Genomic DNA, 24,867 nt, shown 5'->3' with positions numbered 1-24,867 from the left:
TTGTATTTTCAACATAATTAAGACATCTTTTTACGATTGATTTTGCCCAGAAATAATATTTTTCAATATCTACAACCCGTACCGATAAAGAATGGGATTACAAATCGCGTCAGCTGTATTTACCTCTCGCTCATACACTATAGCTCATGTGCGAGAGGTAAATACAGCTGCCGCGATTTCTAATCCCATTCTTTACCGGCACGGGTTATATATTTTACAGTTTCAGTCCCTTCAGAATGTTTGATGATTTCTCCCTTTAGTATCGAAAGAGTTAGTGTAAATGAAAGAAATTGTTGATTAATGATAACAGTGAGTTGTATTTCAATTGTGAGTAGTTAGTAGTTCGCGACTCTAGTTGAAAAATATCTAAATAAATTGTTGGCAATGCGTAATTTTGTCAAAAATAACACTCTTGCAATATGCACAGGCGTTATTGTTGTATATGTTTTTATTTTACAAAACCGTAAGAAAAAACCGGTTTTGTAAAATTCATGTAAAACTGGAAAAATATTGTACAGTTAATCAGAATACGTATATTGTTACTACATGATTTTAAGAACTGTATTCTATTTGAGTAAGCGCTTATGACTTTGACATTATTATACTTTATTTAAAACACCTTTTTAGAATAAAGTGAGTCTAAAAATCTATGTTTCTATAAACATAGATTTTTTACTTTGATAGAATTTTTACTTAGTGCTTAAAAACAATTACATAATTGATTTAATATTTTTTTTAAGCACTAAGTAAAAATTCTATCAAGATTGTTAAAGTTATGTGCCTGCCTACTCAATTATATACCAAATTCTCATTGCTATTTAAATTACGCATTGTTCATTCAGTTTAAGGTTAAAAATGCAATAATATAAACATTAAAAGCAACTAGAGTCGCCATTTTACAAGCTTGAAGCTAATAAGACGCATAATATAATGTTAAGCACAAACACTGCTAGCGTATCGCGTTAATAATAAGTTCATTATAATGTACAGTCACTATTTTGTAAGAAATATCACTATGGAAGAATGTTGGAAGAAAGTTTATATAGCAGACATACTATATATGGTCCTATTTTTGTGAAGTCAAGTTTAGCAATCATTTTTTTTTTGCTGTTTTAAAATTTTTGAAGTCAAAAATTAGGTTGACAGTTAATTTAAAGAAAATGCAATTATTTTTACATATCCTTTTATAAGTGGTATTTGATTTATTGCCGTTCCCAATATTCTGTAAATTTATTGTTTTACTTACTGAAGATAGATTTTTTTTTAAACAATGTCAAAAATCATCAAATGACCCCTCTCGCCGTGGGACAGCGGTGAGGGAGTGTCAGACTCTTACTGACTAAAAACAGTCGTGTTCCGTCATAGGCCTTTTATGTACCAGGGCCGCGGTAACTCTTTCGAACAATCCCGCAACCCCGGCAGGCCTTGGCTCTACTGGGCTCCGCTGATTTTGACATTACCTCAATACAAGTAATCTTAAATTCCTATTAAGTAAATCAATGGATAAATAAAATATTGGGAACAGCCGTAAATAAATACAAGTACCCAGTTCAATTACTTTAAGTAGCTTTTTTTTTAATACCTGAACGACAATTTTTGCTATCAATTGTACATTTTGTAATTGGTGCTTTCCTTATGCTTGCATAGTTTTACTTGTAAATAAATACTTACAAACATTCCTTCAAAGCAGCTGAAATAACTATTCTAATGTAATATTTTTAAAACAAAAGGTTATGAAATATAACAAATAATATGTAAGACCGCCTTTATACTTGTAAGTTGCAGTCACGTAAATAGCTTACGACAAAATTACACATGTCTCAAACTCTTTCGTAACTCAGCCTTTTCCTAAAATGTTGGGGTCGGCTTCCAGTCTAACCGAATGCACCTGAGTACCAGTGTTTTGCAAGGAGCGACTGCCTATCTGACCTCCTCAACCCAGTTACTATTTCGCAAGTCACTTACGGTAATTTTTTATGACTTACGGAAGCTACTTAATTTTTACGGAAGCGACTTACAAGTATAAAGTTGGGGAAATATAACAAGTGTAATTGAAAAATGTTTTATTTAGCATAATTTATTGTACTGGGCTGTATTGTTTACGAATTGGCAGTAGATAGATTGTAAAATCCGTAATTTATTCAATGTTTTTAATTTTACACTATTTTATACTTTTATTTATCTACAACTATTTCAAATTCGACTAAGTCACAATTTTTGTAGGACAGATTTATCGAACCGATTTTTGTAGGATATTCTTAATAAAAAAAATAGCCTATTTTGTAGGATGGGTGCTTTTCACTTTTAACACGCTTTTATAAGCTTGTTCTCCTACAGATTGTCAGTCACCGATTATAATCGAAGTTGGCTGCCCAGGACTTAGTGAAAAGTTAATATTTTTCCTTTTATATAAAACATATATTTATCTGCTGTCAATTCGTAGAGCAAATCCAGCGGTTATGTTGTCAGTTGTGATAAATTGTACAAAAGCTAGCGGTTACGAGTGTACGTTAATACGAGGTGACGCCTTCACATTATATTATAATAAATCGATATTAATTAATTATGTTTGTTTCATTTCATAATACCATATTTTCCAAAATCTTTACAAGTATAATGAAGATTTCAGATTTCTTTAAAAGAGAGTATTTAACATGCTCCATTTGAACATATTGTCGTAACTTTACGCACCTTAATGAGGTACTTATGAGCGATAATAATAAGTTTAGGTATTTGAATTACAAGTACACCTATACAATAAAGTAATTCTGTCGGCCTGTGTATCACGCAATCATGCTGAAACGGCTAAATCGTTTTAAATGTTTGGCAGAAACAGATACATAAGAGGAAGATAGACATTCACCCTAAACGCAAGTGCAGGTAAAATATGGTAAATAAAATACGTAAATTTTCAATAATGACTTTATTTCAGTACGAGTACAACAGAACAGGACGGAAAAAATGCTAATAAACAAACAAACAAATGAATACTTATATATACGCGAGTCAGTTACAAAAATACCGTCTTTTTGGTTACTACATTTTGGCGCCAATTATTACATTTGTCTATGTCTGTTGAAAATGGATGTTTGTTTAATTTATAACGAACAAGATTTTATTAAACTTTTGGACAAAAAACTCAAAGGCATAGATTTAAAAAAAAATGGTAGAATTTTTTGACTTACAAATTATTAAAATCTACTTTCAAGATGTCTGTTATAAATAAAACACATTTTCAACAGAAACAGACAAAATATCAATTACATTATTTTCAATTACTTATCAATTCAACTTTTTATTCATATAAGAAAGATTTTTCAATCACCAAATAACTTTTATCTCAAAAAAATGTTTGACGTTTTGACAGCCTTTATATAGAAAATATGTCAAACCGCCATATTTATTTCTCAGATAGAAGTTAACTGATGATCAAAAAATCTAAGTATAATTACATTTAAAATAGAGCGAAATAAATAAAGGAATATATTAATTACAACAGTTACAAGTTCCCTTTACATTTGGTTAACATATTAAAACTTACTAATCGACTATTTGCTTACAACTAATCGGTTTCCGTATAGCTAAATACTTTAGGCGCATTTTGGTAACAAACTTGACTTTATTATTAACGAAATTATAAAACAAGGCGACTAGATACACTTATTTTAATATTAAGAGCTTTTCTAGAATAATGTAGAATAAAATTTGCTATGTTGGTAAATAGAAGGTAACACTGATTGCTATAAAATGATCTTTAGGTACTACTCTGCATTTGTAAGTACACATAAATGATTTATTTATTTTATTAAGGCTTAAAATAAAGTATATAATGAATATATGAAGTACCTTAAAAAGTTAATTTCAATTTTGATTTCCATATTTTATGTAATGGTATTTTAAAAAAATGTTTCGCGACTTAATTTAAGTCAGTAAACGATATGAAGAAATGAATGAATAAAGAGCAAGTCCACTTTAATCATTTGGAGAAAGATTCAAACAAAACCAGGGTTCTAACATAAACAATATTAATAAGACGTAACAATAACAAAAAATCTCCGAATCCAGTTTGTTACCAAACCACGTACCCTGTTCATCTATACAGTACAATATAAACTAAAAATATTTACAACGAGGGAATGCATTGAAAAAAGTGTACTATCACAATGGTTCACTATTTGAGCACGACAAATTCAAACATAAATTAAAAAAAAAAACTTATTTTAGGACTGCATAATATCGTGTGTAACGTTAAATGCGCAAAAACTGTTTTTTTTAGCAGAATCATTTTAACCACTTTCTAATAAAGGTTACATTTTTCAAAAATGTTTTAATAAATTTTGTCCTGTCGATTGTTTGTATTTTAGTCTCAAAAGTCTGTCTTTTCATACATTACCTTTACAATATTAAAAAAAATGTCTCATATTTTTTTTTTATTAATTTAATAAAATAGGTTTGGTCTGAGGTTTTGCGCTTTCAACGTTACACTGTTAAGTACTGTAGGCGGAATGCGGAAATGTTAAACAAATTATGCGAGTTTTTAATGGAATAAAAATAACAAAGCTTGTCCTAATTTCGATAACAAAATCCCATATTTTTTTATAGTAAAGAAAATTATTTTTTGTTTTTGTTAATTTGCTAATAAAGTAAAATTAAGTACATGTTGTCCTAGTCTTTATAGAAATGCCTAATTAAATTGTCTAATTGTGCGATTTTTGTTTTCTTCTAAGAAATTATTTTTAAATCTGTTTTTTTGCTATTTTGCTTTGGACAGCCTCTACCGAGAGATTTTTTTCGCGATAGACGGAAAAAGTGTAAGCTCAAATAGAGTTCGATATAAATTGGGTACAGCTACCATCAAACCGCCGTGAAGTTGGTTGCTAATAACTGCGCAGCTGTCAAAATGTATGAACAACACTTTTGAGCATGCGCGACTGACTTCAGACCGGCATAGTCATTTAGAGTTAAAGTTGTTTTGTTGATATATTTAGACTATTGTGAAGTCACTAGCAGCCAACTTCGGACTGGCAAAGATATTTGACGAGAACTGCACAGAACTTTAAATGCATTGTTACTCAACTCCCTGAAATCCTAACTTCGAAACGTTTTGAACAATTAACACTAAATTCCTTAGAAAAACTTCAATAATATCAATTTTATACACATTAATACTAAATAATAATTGATTTTTAATTCGCTTAACATCTAAAACATACATTTTTATATAATAAATTAATACAATATAATATCTTTTTTTTTTAATACATAGGGTCAACCTTTTGGAATGCATTTTTTGTTTAAATATTTTAAATTGGCACGAATTTTAATACTTTTTGTTTTTATTTTTGCAGCACAATTCATTTCAAAAATACAATACTTATATCATGCTTTTCTACAAGTCACTTTTTTATTTTATTTATAAAATTATTTTTTAACCACTTTTTTATATAATGCCGAGAACACACTCATTGGCTTGGAATGAAAATGGTATCAATTGAAATACTGTAACAGTGCGTAAGTACCTTTACGATGCAAGAAAATATTTTCAGAAATTTTTTTCTTCGTTTTTGTCGGCTTACTCAATTACCGCAAAATATTTAAAAAAAAGAAAATTTATCGTCTCTGTCATCCCTTTAAAATAAACAAAGATAGAATGATGATTTAAAAGTATTTTGCGGTAAAAATAAAAATAGTATTTTCACCATAACATAAACGTTTATTATGTAAGCCTTTAAATTCTCAGTTCTCTATAATTACTTATTTGCTTTTGTTTGTAATTTCAAAGTAATTTTCGTATTACAATAAAATTAAAAGTTTCACGCTTATCTTAAGGTGAAAATATTATATTTACCAAGTATTGGTGTCGGCAAACCTTACTAGGGATTTCTGTTACTTATCTATCCATTGTTTAAGATTGAAATTTGACATCATTTACACGAAGCTAAAGGTAAAATTCAATCTCCAATTATAGATAGATAGGTTAAAGAAATCCACCGTTAATAAAGAATCGTAAGTTCAAAGTTAATTTCCTGAGATCATCAACAGTTAACACTATTAATTTCAAAAGTTCTTCTAACCATTACAAACAATAGATCAACAATTAAACTTATCAATCTTTCAATCTATCAATCGAATTGATGATTGCACTTATCACTTGGTCCTTTTTTAGTCCAACTTTTTTCCATCAATGATTGACAAAAGTACACTTGGAATGTCATTATCAATTTATCAATCGTTTATGTATCAATCTATCAATCGTTCAATCACTCACTGAATTGGCAGGCTGTATGTCGTCAATCCAATCGGTTTCCGGAAGCATCTTTCGTTGTGGTCTCAATACCTGTTTGGGATATAAATTAAGTTTATGTTAGAAGAAAATATATGTTAAAAATAGCTAAAAATACTTTTATAGAGGGTGTCCCTAGAAGTATGAATCAAATGGAACAGGAAAATAGATAGGGTCATTTACCCACGTTTTGAATTCAGAACTTGCTTAAAATTTAATTTTATATATATTGTACATTCTTATGTACTCCCCTTATGAACTTGAGAGGTGTACATAAGGGGAGTACATAAGGAAGTATGTAACGGGAGTATATAATGGGAGTACATAATAAAGTATATAAAGAATTAACTGATAACTAAAAATTACTTAAAATTAAATATAACTGATGACTAGAGTAGGTATTCACTAACTTAAAAGCTATTGATAGTTTAATTCTAAATAAGCTCTAGTTTCTAAACAGACAATTCGTCAGTAGTATGTTAATACGAAATGTTATGCTTAAAAAACCTTTCAAATGATATACGAATCATTAATAGAGATACTTTCCCTTTTAAAAAATGCAGATTTTTAGATAAATGACACTTTATCTTGAACTAGCTTCTGCCAGCGGTTTCACCCGCATCCCGTGGGAACTACTTCCCGTACCGGGATAAAAAGTAGCTTATAGCCTTCCTCGATAAATGGGCTATCTAACACTGAAAGAAATTTTCAAATCGGACTAGTAGTTCCTGAGATTAGAGCGTTCAAACAAACAAACTCTTCAGCTTTATAATATTAGTATAGATAGTCTCACCTGTGTCCGCCTAGGCGAGCGTGGAGAGATGTCAGGGTGTGTGAGCGGGCTGCAGCCGACACACAGTGCAACTGCGCATGCGTGACGTGTATGTTTCAAGCTGAGAAAAAATATAAATATATTTTTTAAAAGCACTCTTCGTTTCTTAGCTAGTCATGTATTGTCATCAGAACTCAGAGCGTGTGCAAAATTTCATCCTAATCGAAGGCCGGGAAGTGGGTCAAATTAAGATTCAAAGATTTTTTTACATACATAATAATGAGTACGCGTCCGCGCACATACTCGTGCACTATAATAATATGTCCTGCGTAGATGGCTAATCTCCTTACATGAGAACAGCCGCCGTAGCCGATAATCGGCTACGAGCACATCATCATCATCATTTTATCGTCCCACTGCTGGGCTGTGGCCTCCTCTCACAGAGAGAAGGATTGAGCGTTAATCACCATGCTTGCTCGATGCGGGTTGGTGGTTTCAGATTTACGCCGTTTCTGGTTTGACTTCTAGAAATGTCTAGTATACCTGGAAGGTGGCATTAGCGGCGCCGTGCGTGCGCGCGAGGCGCTGACAGTCGCGCAGCAGCGCGTCGCGCTCGGCGCCCGCGTCCACCGCCACGTGCGCCGACACCACCACGTGATGCGTCGACAGCGCCCACGCGTGCAGCGAGTGCACGTGCCGCACCCCGGGTAGACCCGAGAGAGACGATACTAGCTCGCGGTACCTGGAGGGAACAAAGCTTTATAAGATCCTAAGTTAATGGCAGCTCGAAGAAATTTGGTTGGGGTTGAAGCTTGGCGGAATTCCTTTGCCTAATCGTATGGCCTGATGCGTGAGTGCCCATTAGGGGTGCATCTCTACACTGTGCATGTAGCTAAAGTAAACATGCGCAAGTGACAAGTGACAAGAGCACGCGGGTGGGGCAGTGTGAGCGGGGAAGTGGGGCAGTGTGTGAGGGGAAGTGGGGCAGTGTGTGCGGGGAATTGGGGCAGTGTGAGCAGGGAAGTGGGGCAGTGTGAGGGGAAGTGGGGCAGTGTGAGCGGGGAAGTGGGTCTGTGTGAGGGGAAGTGGGGCAGTGTGTGCGGGGAAGTGGGGCTGTGTGAGGTGAAGTGGGGCAGTGTGAGCGGGGAAGTGGGGCAGTGTGAGATGGAAAGTGTGTACGAAATTTCATATGTATGGTGTATTAACTCATGTGTCATACTGATGATGATTTATTGTCCTAAAAATATATGTTATACCTAAGCTATGAAAGATTGATGCGTTACCTGAAGTTCGGCGGCACAGCTTGCATGAGCATGTTGAGCGCGTCGCGCACGACGCGTGCCGACGTGAGCAGCACGAGGAAGCTGAACACGAACGTGCAGATCGGGTCCACAACCTTCGCTTCAGGCTGCAGAAAAAATACAATATGTTGATGTCCTCTCCGGTATTAAAAACTCCCGGGAATCGAACGCGAGACATCGTGCACAGCAGCCACGCTTGCAACAGCTAGATAAAAGAGGCAGTAATCCAATATGGATCCCATAGGTGATGACGAAAAATAACCGAATATTATGGTTGCCATAAATGAAAACAAAGAAAACAGCATCAACTGCTTGCCAATGAAAGTCAATAGTAATAGAAACATGCTGATAGCGTTTTCAGACTAATTATATTCACGTTCCCACGGTGGGACGCAACCCAACATACGGCTCGTAAGTGCGTCTATGATATATCGAAATATATCAAAAAATTGCCTGTTTACGATAGTCAGAAATCATCTTAATTATGTGAAGAAAATCCTTGTATTTCAATACTTACATAGAATTTGATGAGTATAGAGGCGAGTAAAACACCACAGCTTTGTATGAGATCCCCGATCACATGGATGAGAGCAGCCCGCAGGTTTATATTCCTGCAATAACACAGGATATAAGAGTGTGTATGTGTGTAAAAAGAGGCTTGGATTGCTTAGATCTGGGAACATTGATTAAAGGATTATATTTTTATTAAGAAATAAATGGTGGTATGAATGAAAGCTAACAGAGAAAAAAAAAAAACTTATTGACACCTAAAAAATTGTGAGTGAGTGAGGAAGAAGAGTAGTCTGCTATTCCTATTTTCTTCATCCGCTACTTTGAATATTTCTTTTAAAACAAAGATTTTGTAGATAGGCAGACAGACGTACAACGAAGTCATCCTACAAGGGTCCCGTGTTCACTTTTCGATGTACGGAACCCTAAAAATGAGGAAATCACTACATAAAAAACCACTGTTACCTACCTATTTTAGATTTTTTCTACTAACCTGGGTTCTGAACCAACAACACTGGCTTCAACGCTGGCTAAATCCTTCATAGTATAGTCTCCGTTAACGAGAGCTCCGTTAGTGGGTTTCTGATCCCTCGCGCGACGAAACAGCCGCCAGCCGCGAGAGGTACTCGCGTGTGAGTGCGAGTGCGAGCACGCGGCACCGCCGTGCGAGTGGTGGTGAGCTACGACAAAGTAAAAATACTGATAATAATTTAACTTAAGGTTTTTAACTGTAGGTCCGGGTGTCACTGAACACCTTTGGCAGTCGTTACGGGTAGTCAGAAGCCAGTCAGTTTAACCACCAGTCTTACCAAGGGGTATTGGGTTGCCCGCTGCCCCATGGTAAGTTATTAATTACTTTATGAGTTGTGTTAGGAGTGCAAACACAACTGATAAAGTACATTTATACATGTTTATAAATACATATCATAATACCCAGACCACAGCCAACAAGCAGGCTCATCACACAAATATTGATCGTACCGGGAATCGAACCCGAGAGGCCCAGGATCGGAGGTCCGGCATGGCGACCATTGCGCCATCGTGGTCGTCAAGGTAGGTAGTCGCTCCTTTTAAAACATTGATACTCAGCTGCATCCATTTAGACTGGAAGCCGACCCCAACAAAGATTCTCAAGGCTCGGGAGATAGAGTACTTACCAATATCAGAAGCACAGCCATGCAAGACGAGTGCCAATATGACGTTAAATCCGACGCCACAGCCGGACACGATCATCATCATGTCCGGTTCTATGTTGTACTCGCCGGAGTGCAGCCGGAGGATCGCCACGTATACGAAGATGCCAGTCAGGATCCAGATGAGAAGGACTGATATCAACGAGGGGTATTGGGTTGCCCAAGTAACTGGGTTGAGGAGGTCAGATAGGCAGTCGCTCCTTGTAAAACACTGGTACTAAGCTGCATCCATTTAGACTGGAAGACGACCCCAACATAGTTGGGAAAAGGCTAGACAAATGAAGAGCTAAAACACTGGTACTCAGCTGCATCCATTTAGACTGGAAGCCGACCCCAAGATAGTTTCTCAAGGCTCGGGAGATTGAGTACTTACCAATATCAGAAGCACAGCCATGCAAGACGAGTGCCAATATGACGTTAAACCCGACCCCACAGCCGGACACGATCATCATCATGTCCGGTTCTATGTTGTACTCGCCGGAGTGCAGCCGCAGGATCGCCACGTATACGAAGATGCCAGTCAGGATCCAGATGAGAAGCACTGATAGCATCGCGCCTAGCACCTCTGTAGCAAGGAGAAAAACACATTTATTAAGGTGAATTTAAAAAATATACATAACCAGATAATCTCTACTAATCCCTACTAATATTATAAACGCGAAAGTAACTTTGTCTGTGTGTTACGCTTTCACCTCTAAACCACTGAACTGATTTTAATAAAATTTGGTACAGAGATAGAGTTGACCTTGAGAAAGAACATAGGCTAGTTTTTATTCCGGACTTTTGAATAATTCTCTTGCAAACGCGATATAACCGAACTCTACGCGGGCGAAGCCGCGGACGGAAGCCAGTTAGGATATAAGCAAATAATGTTACATGTCAATTAATGGCCGAAAAAGGTATACTTGAAGCCGTTTTCGCTGATACTGGGCAAAGGCATCTACTATCACCGAAATTGGTAATTCATCACCAAAATTATGTTGAAGGTTCTTTGGCAGTTAACACTAAGGTCCAGACATATAATTCGAAACAAACTTAATATGACTTAATAAAGTTCTAAGTTGTAACTATGCTTCAACTTTTCGAACTCGCGCAAGTAACTCTGTGCTCTGATAGTAAGCAGATACAAAATACATTTAGAAAATGGAATCACAACTAACTTTTAATATTTTCCTTCACACATATTTGTCAATATTATTTTATTTGGCACATCAAAAGAAGTTAATCCATTCAGAATTTATAACAGAACCTCACACATTTTAATTTATCCTGTTGTAAATCAGTATACTAACCAGCTCGCTTATACCCATACGACATGGACACGTCAGGGGGTCGCTTGGCGCAGTGGAAGGCGAGCAGCGCGAGGGCGAAGCCCCCGCAGTCGCTCAGCATGTGCGCCGCGTCGCTCATGACGGACAGGCTGCCCGCGAGGTACCCTCCCACCAGCTCGCATATCTAGGTAATAAATAAAAATAATAGTTTAAAAACCTTAAAAAAACACACGCTTTTAGCACGCACTAAAACTTAGTTCGATGAAAGAAAGCGTGGAACGTTTTATCCAAAAAAGATAAAAGATTCCATAAGCGATAATTTTTTATACCCAAATCATATGTAAATTTTTTCGTATACCTAACAGAAAACTGTTAAAAACATTTCATACCCATATCATGGGAGTGGATTTCAAACAGCCAGTCCGCCATCTTGGGGAGGCCACCATATTGGATTTGTAATGACGTTTCTTGGCTAGTCATATATTGTCATCAGTACCCAGAGCGGAAGCGGGTGAAACCACTGACAGAAGCTAGTGAAGAAACTATTCTGGAGTCCTCTTTTTCCATACTATAGGTACTACCTACATGTTGTAGTTATAACTAGTGAAATGACATGCTCATCAAAACTGCTATAATCTATGAATGTGTGCGCTGACCTGTACACGACATTTCCGCTTCCATACGAACAAGTCACGTTTTATAGGTCACATTATATCTCGCTATCTCTCTAGTGCAACCAGGGAGAATAAAATGATTAGCAGAGGTGCCATAACGGAAAATCTCCTAAGAAAGTAGCGCGCCAAAATGCGGGTGTTCGGGGGACGAGGAACGTTACTATCTTCGCCCTGACAAGCCTTCTTTGGACCCGACCATTTGCTGACCATACCAAAAATCGTTGACAGATATAGCAAAGAATCTGAACTCCTTGTTAGTTTACTCGTAACTTATCGTTTTGGTCATGCCCTCGTAAGAATTTGAGCTAGAAGAAGGCGCATGACCTACCTGCATTATAGCATCTCCGCTCATGTTTCTTAACTCTGTGAGTGAAACTGAACAAAGTGACTACTGCAAATAGGTCAGGTTGGAACTACTCTTTCAGTATTTGTTGCATAACAAATATTGAGGGAACTCGTTGATAAAATTTTGGAGTCATTCACTGTACCTACAAACTTTGCAATGTCCATAACGAACTCGATATAAAGTGTCCAATATAAATATGAAGTTGTTCGTACCGTATAAGCGTATAAGCAACGTACCTACATATACATTTCAGCAATACAAGTTTATTATTGAATACATAAAATGATCATACTACTGCCCATTTTGCTTTTGGAATAGTCCACAAATAACTTTAGATTAGAGCGTTCTAGCAAACAAACAAACTCTTCAGCTTTATAATATTAGTATGATGATGTCCTCCTAGCCGATTATTCGTTACGGCGGCTGTTCTCATATAAGGAGATTAGCCAGCTGCGCAGGACATATTATAGTGCACAAGCATTTGCGCAGACACAGGTGCACTCACTATTCCTTCACTCTCATAACTCGATGGGACGGCAATCCGACACGATCGGAGAGAGATCAGGTGCAGGACCGACAATAACGTGCTCTCCGTCCGATGCACGAGACGTAGTAATATAGAGAATAGAAGTACCTAAAGATAAAGCTTACCATAAAAATCCCACATAGCACCAGCGCTGTGAACAACTGAGGTATGGCACTCGGGGGCTCTGATTGCGGCTTCCAGTGGCAGTGGTCATCTGTGGTTGGCGTCACTGGCACGTCTGTGTATGTTTCCTGGAAAAAATAACAAAGGAGGTTTTAATACTTATTTTATCCTTCTTCTCGGTCGTATTGGTCATGATTAAGGAATGTGACTGGTGAGTAGCAACTATTGTTCAATAGACCATCCGATCCTAAGCCGGCAGTCGGCACAGATATCTGCAGGGTAGTCTTGGAGGCTCCTTAAGTTGTATTAATAAAACGTAATAATAATCCAAGCGTAGTAATAATAACTCAATAATCACGAAATTCGAAAGAAAATTGTGTAGTTAATTGAATCCATGCATAAATTACGAATCCATGAAAACCTATTCCAAAATCCATCTATCTACATAATTTTTGTAAATACACCCGTTGTCATATGAAAAGGAAACATAATGTAGGTGAGGCACCTAAACGGCTGGTTTTAGGAAAGATATTTTACGATGTCTTGGCGACAGGTCATATTGAGAAGGTAGATTGATATAAAATTGGAGGATAGTTCTTTATGGAGATTCCTAAAGTAATGCTCCAAAGAGGCCACAACAAAGCGAAATATTTAAAACTGCACAATTATTCATTTTAAAAATCTTGTCAGTTTTTTTTTCTAAAAGTAATAGCGTTTGAAGGCTTGGCGACGGACAAATAAAACAATTATCGAATATTAATTAGATTATCAGGTTTTACGCATAATATGTATAGTTAAAGTTCTCAAAACTAAATTAAAAATGGCCTACACAACCAACATGATTTTTCCTCAAACGTGGCAAAGGTTTACAAAAGATCGCAGCTACATAACATAATATTAAAAAGAAATTGGCAAAGAAAAATAGCTTACATCAAGTTTCTCCATTTTGGTAGTAAACGCAGTTTCTTTTTCTTTAAAATCACGGGAGCTCATATTGGCTAAATCAATTAACTTAGACTGACGTTATTTATTTGAGTATGGTAGAATCTACACTTTTATAATAAGTGGGTAGGATGAAATACGAGTAAGGCGCCCCATTCGCTCTCAGGCACGATTCGATAGGATGATGACAGAGCAAAAAGTTATTGGTTGTTTTAGATAAGAAAAAATTGCGGTTAAATCTTCTACGTTATCTTATTGATGCCATTAATGAAAAAACTAGCCGTTTTATTGCGGTTTGAGCCGCGTCCCGTGGGAACTACTACCCGTACCGGAATAAATTGTAGCCTATGTTACTCGCCGATAATGCAGCTTTCTAATTGTAAATTTTGAAAATCGGTCCAATATTTTTGGGTTTATCCATTACAAAAACAAACGCAAATATATACGTTTACCTCTTTATAATATCAATTATAGAAAACACTAATATAATAAAAAATATGAAAGTCCAAAAATAATATCTACGTGTTTGTGCACAAAGTCTTATTTAAAATAAATACCCGTACACTTTACTACTAGTAATATTCAAATACAGTTTTCATAGTATAAATAAAAAAATACAGTATTGCGCCAACGTAATTTATCACAGTGTAACACTGTCCCACGAATAAAATAGCAATAACATTTCGCACGGAAAAACAAGCAACACTCGACTTTTATAGACTAGCCTCGATTGCGTCGCGCCGTGAATGGCTCGCTTTAGCACAAAATAATAAATCTATTACGAGTTGGTGACTTTGTTTTTAGAAAATTGTTTTAACAAAATGTCGGTTGATATTTGTACTGCAATTTCGAGTGTAGGTTTCTATAATAATCTATATGCGTTTCAATATGTGGGATTGTAGATGGAGAGGGCCAAAGCCTGCCGGGGCTGCGGGATTATTTAAGAGTTACCGTGGCTATTATATAAGAATTGGAACATGGTGGGTTATAATCAAGAAAAATTACGCTCTACAGCGGGAGGGTTATTTTTTTATTTCGGCCCAAAAAACAAGATTCCTAGAAGAACCTATGTACTAGCTTCCGCCACCGGATTCACCCACATCCGATAGGATATAATATATTTTAATCAACCCAGTAATTGTTAAGTTTGGCACGTTCAAACAAATAAATAGACTCTTTGGCATTATAAATTGGCTTGGAAGGCGGGAAAGAAAGCTATAAGAAGAATTTTTAGGAATTTAAAGAATTTCTTAATTTAAAAACGTTTAGATTTATCTGAATGGTTTAAGGTCCATTCGGAAGGGACTTCCTACGGAAATTCCAATTGGACGTCCCACGTTCTATTAAGGCTATAAAATTAATGTATTTCCTTTAAGTCCCAAGTATTATTGGAACTTTCACCCGTGGGAATCTCTGCATGAACCCGGATAAAAAGTAGCCTTATAGCTCGATAAAAGGGCTATAGGGCATTCAAACAAACGCACTCTTCAGCTTTAAAAAATATTAGAATATGAGATTAAATATAACATGAGATGTATTTCGTTATAGTTACCTACATACTGCCTACTGGTTGGTAAGTGTGTGTGTACATAAAAAGTAATTATTTGCAGACTCCTCGGGATAGCTAGCCAGAAAATATCTGTATCAATGCAGCTGCTTTGCATTGTCAATCAATGTTGCATACAAACTTGGTGCACAACGATAATTAGGTCAGTTTTGATTGGTGTATTCTTAGAAACAGAAGACGTACCTACGATATTTTAGTCTAAGACCACTCTAAGTTATTGGGAAGCGGTAGTTTAGTTTTCTGAGATGTATTTCTGTTGTTATGCTTGAACTATCTAATGCTAACCCAGATACATTTAATGGTTACTTAAGCCATTCCTTAGTGAAGGATTTGTATGACACTCCGTTACTAAGGAGTGACTTAAGTAATCATTAAATGTCTCTGAGTGGGGATGTATGTGTTTTAATTTTACTTTATCTCTATCTATGTATTACAAATCAATCGGGTTATGAGAGTGAAGGAATAGTGAGTGCACCTGTGTCTGCGCAAATGCTCGTGCACTATAATATGTCCTGCGTAGTTGGCTAATCTCCTTACATGAGAACAGCCGCCGTAGCCGATAATCGGCTAGGAGGACATCATCATCATCATCATTACAAATCAATGTCAATTTAAGTTACTTAAGCTACCTGTACACCTAGCATTGTAAGAAATTGGAACCCTTTTGAATATTTTTTTTTGATAAAACCCGTAATAACCAAGACGTTTTTGATATAATATATGAACTTGGATATATTTGTAAAACAAAAAATATTTTATTTAATCATATGAGTAGGCATACATATACTTGAAAATCCAATTCCTTTTCTCCAAGCTATTCATTTGAGCACCATCTTCAAAGTCTTAGGGGGAGTAGACTCACAATAAAATCGTCCCCAAAAGAATATCTTAAGTCGGACTTACAGCCTTATGGCTTTAATCCCCTTTAAAAGCTCTGGGATATTCCATAAAGGTTTCAAATCTTCAAATTCTCTTTGTATCGTATTTTGAAAGCGTTTGAATGAGCCCCAATTTGAATTTAAAGGTCGGATTATCGGCTTTTAGCTGGCAATTTTATAAAAGACAGAAGTTTTTATGAAAGGGACGCTACTTAGATTTTGTTTGGTAGCAATGGAGTAGGAAACTGATTGATGAACGTACAGTTGAAACAAATTATTTAATGGAAACTGACACAATGCCATCATCTTTCTGAGAATGCATGCAAATAAGCATCACTTTTGAGGATATCTTACTGGCTTGTGATGTGAGGAAAGATTTGGACATGAACGAGAATAGATACAGAGGAAGGGGACGACCAAAGAGGCGATGGATGGATTGCGTGAACTTCGCTATGGCTAGAAATAATGTTGCTTTTGAGATGAAAGAGAATGGATAAGGAAAACATGCTGCGCCGACCACAAAAAAATTGAATAAGGAGGATGATGATCTGGCTATATGTAATCCTAATGAATTTTGTTCGCGATCTTTTGTGTTGGGAAGTCCCATGAAATTAATTTAGCAGCATTATCTCAGTCTGCTGATGTGATGTAACTAATCGTCGCTTCGGTTGACTGCCCCCGGCAGCGCGTGGATGGGTAACCACCCAGGCATTTCATAGACCGTTAGATATGCTTAACTTGTCAGTCGACAGTTACAGCTGAAATCAACGTGCAAATATGCAGCATAGTTACGTCTTATGCTTTGCTTTTTTAGAGCCAAATCTTATTATCATCTTAGTTTTCCCAACTGTGTTAGGGTCGGCTAGATTATGTTGGTTTAGACTCAAATCTATGTAGGTATACTAACATTATAAACCTTGAAGTTTGTTTGAACGCGCTAATCTTTGGAACTTATTTCTTTTTGGAAAAATATTTCAGTGTTAGATAGCCCATTTATCAAGGAAGGTTATAGGCTACCTTATATCAGGGTGTGGAACCATTAGATTCCTTTGAAATCTACATAGGTTGAATAAATTCGTACATTACATATGTATTTACCATAGATTAAATACAAACATAGCAATCTACACAGAACGGATGTGTAAATTCCGCAATGAAAAAACTGTGTGTAATAATATGTAGTTCGTTCTTATCACAGCAATTATTTATTCGACAAAAACCTTTGATAACAGTCGCCGACGACAACTCCGACATTTTTGATGTTTTGATATACCTACGTATGTAAATTTTAATTTTGGCAGTCATAAGCCAGTCGAATGTCTAGAAGCCGACCCCAACATAGTTGGGAAAAAGGCTCGGAGGATGAAGCCAGTCGAATGGCTAGGCTCTTGAGTCAGGTCAAAAAGGCAGTCGCTTTATGTAAGACACTGGTATTCATTAACATCGAAGATGGAGCACTTGTCAACAGGGTCCAATAGATAGAAGGCCCAATCTAACTTCCTCAAGTTACTTAGGTGGGGACTTATGTAGGCTCCCAATGGAGAAAATAGGCCTGAAGAATACGGACGTTTAGTTTGCATGTCTATTAGTTCCAGAGCTTTGCCATTTTTAAATCAAAATTATACATGTATCCCACGTGAGTCAGACCCGGTCCCGCTTTTTTGGGATAAATCGATCATGCGTGCAGCGGAGCGACGGCGGATGGCACAGACTGATTAAAACATTTTCTATAGTTATTTTTGGTGGGACATTTACCATCGTACCACAAAAACTTTAAACTTCTGTTGAACACTTGTTTAAAAAAATGACAGATTACGACGTTGAAATAAGATCCGTTTTGCAGCCACACTTTTTTGTGTTCAACAGATATTTTAGTTTTTGCAGTACCTAAGGCTGTAATAATTATATTGTCGCGTAGACTCACTTTTAAATTATAAGAATCCTGACTGAATTATAAGAAAATGCAATGCTGATTTATCCCAACAAACAGGGAACGCAACCTTCTCACACACTGCGGGTATTTGCATGGTGCATGGTGGCTAGATAACTTTATATTATCACCATTTTCTAGGTCATGGGATACTACAGTATTTTAATTGGCTACTGTTATGCCCACACAAGCGCGTGCTCTGATAAAAATATTGTTGAAAGATTATGTTGGCCAATTTAGACCGCAATTTAATAAAGTTAAAGTCAACATTTTTTATTTCAAACAGACCTAATACAGGTGCTATGAAAATTCAACCCCGTTGCACGAGTCCAAGGAGTTGGTCTCATGGAGAAGAACCGTCAAAGAAGTCCATAGGTAATATTCGATTGTAATTTTAATTTAACAACCACCATACTCTTGGCTAAGTATGTACGTAAGTACTTGTGTAGCAAGATTAATACGTGAGAATCGATTACGCAATTTCGTTTCACCAGATTAACGGTCATTTATTTTCGCATGTGCTTCAGGTGCCTCCAAAATGAAGGGCCTATAGGGCAGGTAAATTGGTTGTGGAGGTCAAAAAGACATTTGCACCATGAAAAGGACCAATACTCAGTTCATATAGCTGCATCCGAGTACATAGACAAGATCAAACCATCATCATCTCCCGAGCCTTTTTTTCTCAACTATGTTGGGGTCGGCATCCAGTCTAAACGGATTCAGCTGAGTACAGTGTTTTCAATGGAGCGACTGCCTATCTGACCTCCTCAACCAGTTACCCGGGCAACCGACACCTCTTGGTTAGACTGGCGTCAGACTTACTGGCTTCTGACTACCCGTAACGACTGCCAAAGATGTTCAATGACAGCCGGGACCTACAGTTTAACGTGCCATCCGAAAACAACCAAGACAACACCAAGACCAAGATTTTGTGGTTTGATCTTGTTTTCGGCAAAATACATAATTTAGAATATTTCGACCACTGTAACCAATTGCGAATTGCTTAAGCTCTGGCAAATCTTAACCAATCTCATCCCAACACAAGAAACAAAACTATCAGACTAGTTGGAAAGATATTATTTAACTGATAATCTCTAGTCTAGTTTGTCCCTGAAAGTATCCGAGTCTGTGCGCTTTATAAAGGCTTCTTCAACACGCGTTTACAAGACACGCAATTGGAAAGGTTTTACATCCATATTATACACTGTACAGAAACCAGCATATCAAGCTATACATCGGCACAGATTTTGAGCTCTCGTCGGAAGAGTGGGGATCGCTTTGCGCACTGTACACTTAAGGCAATAAACCAATAAATCACTTCTGCGCAGGTGAAGGTCAGGGCTCAATATCCGTGCCGATAACGATACTACAAATTTAACTAATAGATTATCCAACTTAATCTCTAAAATACATGGTTCAATGTGGATCGGGATTTTTCTCACATTGGAGTAGGTTTATGTGCATGGCCAGTGGCCTTCAAAGATATACAGCCTTACCTACTTATAAACGTGAATTAAATAATAAGTAATAGGGTAGGGTGGTAGCCAATGAACCACCAAAAGTTTGGAGATCTCTAGCGCGCTCGTTTTTACAGTCTAAGAAAATATTTTTGTCTCAAATGATAGGTTATTTAATAAGCTGCCAAATTGTGTTGAAATAAGTGGAAAACATTTGCTGTTGCCTAATTTACACATGTTTTTTTAAAACATGAGAAATGGTTCATAGCGTACTCCTAGGGGTACACAAAGAACCGGGGGGGTGGTACTAAATGAACCATGTGGTACACAATGAATCACGGTAATATAAAAAAACATTATTATTTGTTTTAAAGAAAAATAAATACACTATTTATGACTTAATAAGTTTCGTTCTTATAAATTATTAAGTTTCGGGTTATACATACGTATAAGAACCAACAAATCAGCCTTAAAACTTAATTTTTAACAATAATTATGAACATCTTAAAAGTTACGCACAAACTCTTTCCGGGAAAAAAGAAAAAACATTTTGTACTTGTATATTTATATTAATTAAAATGCTCTTAGCATTATAAAGTCGACGTGTTTTTATCACATTCAGACTTATGTTTTTTTATTGTCCAAATCACAAATTGTAACAATCAACATTTCTTTATGCTGTCTTCATGTTGGGTAGTAAGAAATTTACTTGCATCATAATGGGGCTCTAGTCTACAAGACGGATTGTTCCTGTACTTTGTTTGTGACATATTTCGCACAAACACTTCGTCTGTCGCAATACTGGATAGAGAAGGTTGCAGTTTTTGCTGCTTTTCGAATGCTTAATCCCGACAAGTGTTTTTTCTATACCTCTTTGTGAAGCTTCCGCGGTGTGATACCCTTTTTTACGTGCTTTCCTCCCTACCGTGTTTCGCCCCATGCTGAAATAGACGAATAATGGTAATTAATTATAGGTACTCACATTAACACTTAGAGATTAACTGTCTAATAATACTTCCCACCTCATCATATATCATACAAAGCACTAAGATGGTACACAATACACAATGAACCGTGGTTCATTGCTTACCCAGGATAAATGGCTCACAGCGTACCCACCCCCTCTTAGGAAATGTTAGGTCATGTTTTATACAAAAGCCGTTGAGAATTAATTCCAAAAAATAGTCTCAGATAAGCCTAATGATCTACATTATACATACAATTCACACATAGTTAAGTAAGAGTTAGATTATTAAAGTAATAACAAAAAGAAACTCACCTTTTTTTGTCGTTTTTGCTTGAGTAGAAGACTAAGACGCGGCTCACAGGTGAGTATATCGCGACAGACCCACGGCGAATAGACCAAACTTCTTGACGTGGCAAGGGAGTCTCGACATAATTTTTGCGCGAGCTAGCAACGTTAGGTATGGCCGGTAGGTACTATGGTTCATAGTGTACACGCGGTTCATTGGCTACCACCCTACCCTACTTAAGGGCTGTTTAAGAAAAAATCTTACTTATAAACGTTGCTTAAGCATGTCTTAACTAATGAACCCAAATATTTAAACACTGCTTAAGCATTAATGAGTAATTAATTACAATGATGCTTAGAGGATGATTAGATGATTTTTATAAGTAAGGCTGTTAGTTTTTAATAAGGAACAATAGCTATTCCCCCCGGTTCCACTAGGGCTCCTATAGAACTATTTCCCGCGCCAATAATTACAGTATAAAAGTATAGGTAAATAATCCACAAATCTAGCATAATAAGTACTTATGTAATGTAACAAAGTTCATGATTTGAGCCTATAAAAAGTGGCCTTCGTAAATCCTTACCTCATTTATGCGTATTTTTTTCACTCAATCTAACCACATTATAACATCTTTTTGTACTTAATTATACCAGTTTTGTTATTAATAAACTTCATAGAAACAAGACTTATTTATAGATTTTCGGCAAGTTTTTCCTTATAGATGCGGATAACTATCTATACCTATCTAATATAGAGGTTTTTTTTTTGTTTTTTTTACTGAAACTATTTTAAAAATGATTTTGCTGTTGGAAAGCTACACTCTTCCCGAGTAACATGGGCTACATTTTATCCAGGTACGAGCAATAGTTCCCACGGGACGCGGCTGAAACCACGGGAAAATAGCTAGTAGCAATATAAAAACTATCTATATCTAATCCCTACTAATATTTTAAATGCGAAAGTAACTCTGTCTGTCTGTTACGCTTTCACGTCTAAACAACTGAACTGATTTTAATAAAATTTGGTACAGAGATAGAGTTGACCTTGAGAAAGAACATAGGATAGTTTTTATCCCGGAATTTTGAAGAGTTCTCTTGGAAACGCGATATAACAGAACTTGACGCGGGCGGATTATACCTAGTATCTTATAAAAAAGCGATAATTGAATAGCTGCGTACTTGATAAAATTCGTTATTTCGTTACATCGTTATTGAGAAAATAATCCAGATTGTAAAGATATTAATTATATTGTTTGATAATGACTAGCCTTAATACTGTTCAATCTTCAAGGATTTAGAGCATTGTGGTAATAATAATTATGCTGTGTGAACTGTATTATGTTTGTGTGGGAAAAACTAGAGTTTACTAAATAAAAACAGTGTAGATAATGTGTATGCACGCTAATTAGTAAAGTAATAAGTATCCAATAGGTACGGGTTTAAAGTACAAAAGTCAAAGTCTAAAGTACTTCAGTTATTTTCAAAGCCGTTTTAAAGCCAGTTTCTGTCATTTTTATCAATTTACCGAGTCTTCTATGCAAATAAGATGATGAGGATATATTTTTTTGTTTGTACTCTAAAAGCTCCAAAACAACTAAACCAGTTTGAAAACTTCTCACTGTTAGGAAACTAGACTATCCCCCAGTAACACAGGCTATATTTTGTGTGGGTATGAGAAGTTCAGCCGGCCCAAGTGAAACCGCAGGTATCAACTAGTACATATTATGTAATAAAATAAAAACATGAAGTTATTATCTTTCACAAAATGGGTAATTGGTACATTTATGTGACATTAGTAACAAAAATTAAGAAAAAAGTCTGTGTCCATTAAAATCGTTTTTGTTGTATTTCCATCATACTATATGTATTTACATCTGATTGAAATCCAATTTACCATATGCAAGATTAGATACTAGATACATACACATGTGAATTTTATTCACTGATAAAACCAATAATCTGTCTGCACGTATACTGTTATCAGTGTAGTATCTAATATTGTAAACTATAATATTGTGTGTAAATCTATTAGCTTCCGCAGCCTAGATAATATTAATTTAGCACTGGTACTCAGCTGAATCTGGTTAGACTGGAAGCCGACCCCAACATAGCTGGGAAAAGGCTTGGAGGATGATGATGATGAGCCTAGATAATATTAAACCTAACTAATGACTGCACAGTGGCCTTAGAGTAAGTAATTATAAGGCTAGTTTTTTCTTTGTTTGTAATGGATAAACTCAAAAATGACTAGCTTGATTTATCACTGCTGGAAAGCTATACTCTTTCCAAGTGAGATAAGCTACATTTTATCCCAGTATGGGTAGTTGTTCCCACAGGATGCAGGTGAAATAGCCAATCTATATTAAACTTATAAAAACAGAGGTTGTTTGCTTGAACACACTAATCTTAGAAACTACTGGACCAGTGAGAAAAATTCTATCAGTGATCAATAGCCTATTTATTGACCATGGCTATACGTAGGCTACTTTTTATCTGCATATATTCAGAGTTCCCAAAAGTGAAACTGCTGGTGTAAGCTAGATTGTAATACATTAAGAAGAGTCAAAGTAAATAAGACTGATAATAATATTTAGAGAAGATATTACCAAAACTTCAGAAGTACAACATTCCTGTGATATCTTATCATGATCAAATATTTGTTTGAGCAATCAGTAACTAGGTCTCATTGTTGATTTATTCTTAAAAATATAGTTACATAAATTACAGAATCTTTAGTGGGGAATATGTGTTCAGAGATATTGAAATTACTTAACTAAAATAGAGCAGAATTTTTTGAACATTTTACAGATAACTAGCGCCAAAGAAAATTATTATTCATTTAAAAAATATTAATGCAACCAGTTTTAATTAAGTTATTCATTTAAAGCTTGATTATAGTTCTTGCCAGCAAAATCCTTATTTTATAGAGCAATTATATTACATTGAATCAATGCTGTAATAACTAGGGCAATGAAAAAATACGTAATGTATTTGTTTTACCTCAGACAACAAAGGGGCTCTATCCAGATGCTCAGAGGAGGCGAAGGCCGGCTCGAAGTACGGCACACGATCCCTAGAGTCGTATCGGGAGCCCCCATCGTCCCACATCCGAGCTTCAAGCTCATCAGACATACTGGCGCCGACAAACGAAAAAAAAACAAGCAAAATCTTTCACTCAACTGAACACATTTTTATCCTATAATTACACACAAAACTTATCCACACGTTACAGCATATCAATGTCCGTAATAACTTTAAAATATATTATCATAGATTTACTGTGTTTTATTAGCGTACGAGATAATACAGCGATAATTATCTCGCTCAGTGTACTTGATCGCTCGCGTATTTCCACTGCCGACGGAACTTGTGTTCTGAAACTAGTATCCGTCGTGACAATCTGTCTATCGGTGACGTTACGTAAATGTGACCCAAAAATTGTGAAGCGCATCGTAGTTAGTAGTAACTCTGAATTTCTGTACTTAATTGTATAATCCTTTTTAATTTATCTGTTATTATAAACGAGATAATTTAATATAATGGAAGAAGTTATGAAAATAAAATGATACTACATTTTCGACTAAGTCCTTAGTTTAGGTTTTCGAACAGTCGTAGACAGAGTGGTGACAGTTTGACTGACAGCAATCGATATGAATGCGTTCGTTTAATGAAGCATTCAAAAGGAATATATTTGAATAAAAACTATTTTATTTGCATATTGTTTATTGTGAATTTTTATGACTCACTCACAGTTTATTTACTCGGCTCGGCCCGAGGATAAAAATTGTATTGTTCTGTATTTTACTGAATGCAAAAACAAAGGTATAGAAATATAAAATGTA

General features: G+C 35.9%; 1 protein-coding gene across 2 annotated transcripts; it reads right to left on the bottom strand.

Annotated features, from left to right (window-relative positions):
- Positions 1-2,908: 2,908 nt before the first annotated feature.
- On the bottom strand, positions 2,909-24,409 carry LOC110379149 (proton-coupled zinc antiporter SLC30A2). 2 transcript variants are annotated; one of them, XM_064041417.1, is made up of 10 exons: positions 24,026-24,409; positions 13,002-13,127; positions 11,352-11,514; positions 10,433-10,624; positions 9,360-9,546; positions 8,874-8,967; positions 8,339-8,463; positions 7,599-7,797; positions 7,077-7,176; positions 2,909-6,337 (listed from the first exon to the last, which is right to left on the bottom strand). In XM_064041417.1, the coding sequence occupies exons 1-9, from the start codon at positions 24,155-24,157 to the stop codon at positions 7,108-7,110; spliced, it is 1,287 nt and encodes a 428-aa protein (XP_063897487.1). In that variant the 5' UTR covers positions 24,158-24,409; the 3' UTR covers positions 2,909-6,337; positions 7,077-7,107. The 2 variants fall into 2 exon arrangements, with proteins under 2 accessions (XP_063897487.1, XP_063897488.1); XM_064041418.1 differs by lacking the exon at positions 24,026-24,409 and adding an exon at positions 13,930-14,027.
- Between the last annotated feature and the right edge of the window lie 458 nt (positions 24,410-24,867).

Source organism: Helicoverpa armigera, chromosome 25, assembly GCF_030705265.1.
Source record: "Helicoverpa armigera isolate CAAS_96S chromosome 25, ASM3070526v1, whole genome shotgun sequence".
NCBI classification, from domain to species: Eukaryota; Metazoa; Arthropoda; class Insecta; order Lepidoptera; family Noctuidae; genus Helicoverpa; species Helicoverpa armigera.
The sequence above is the reverse complement of the archived record's forward strand: the minus strand, read 5'-3'. Positions and strand labels throughout refer to the sequence as shown.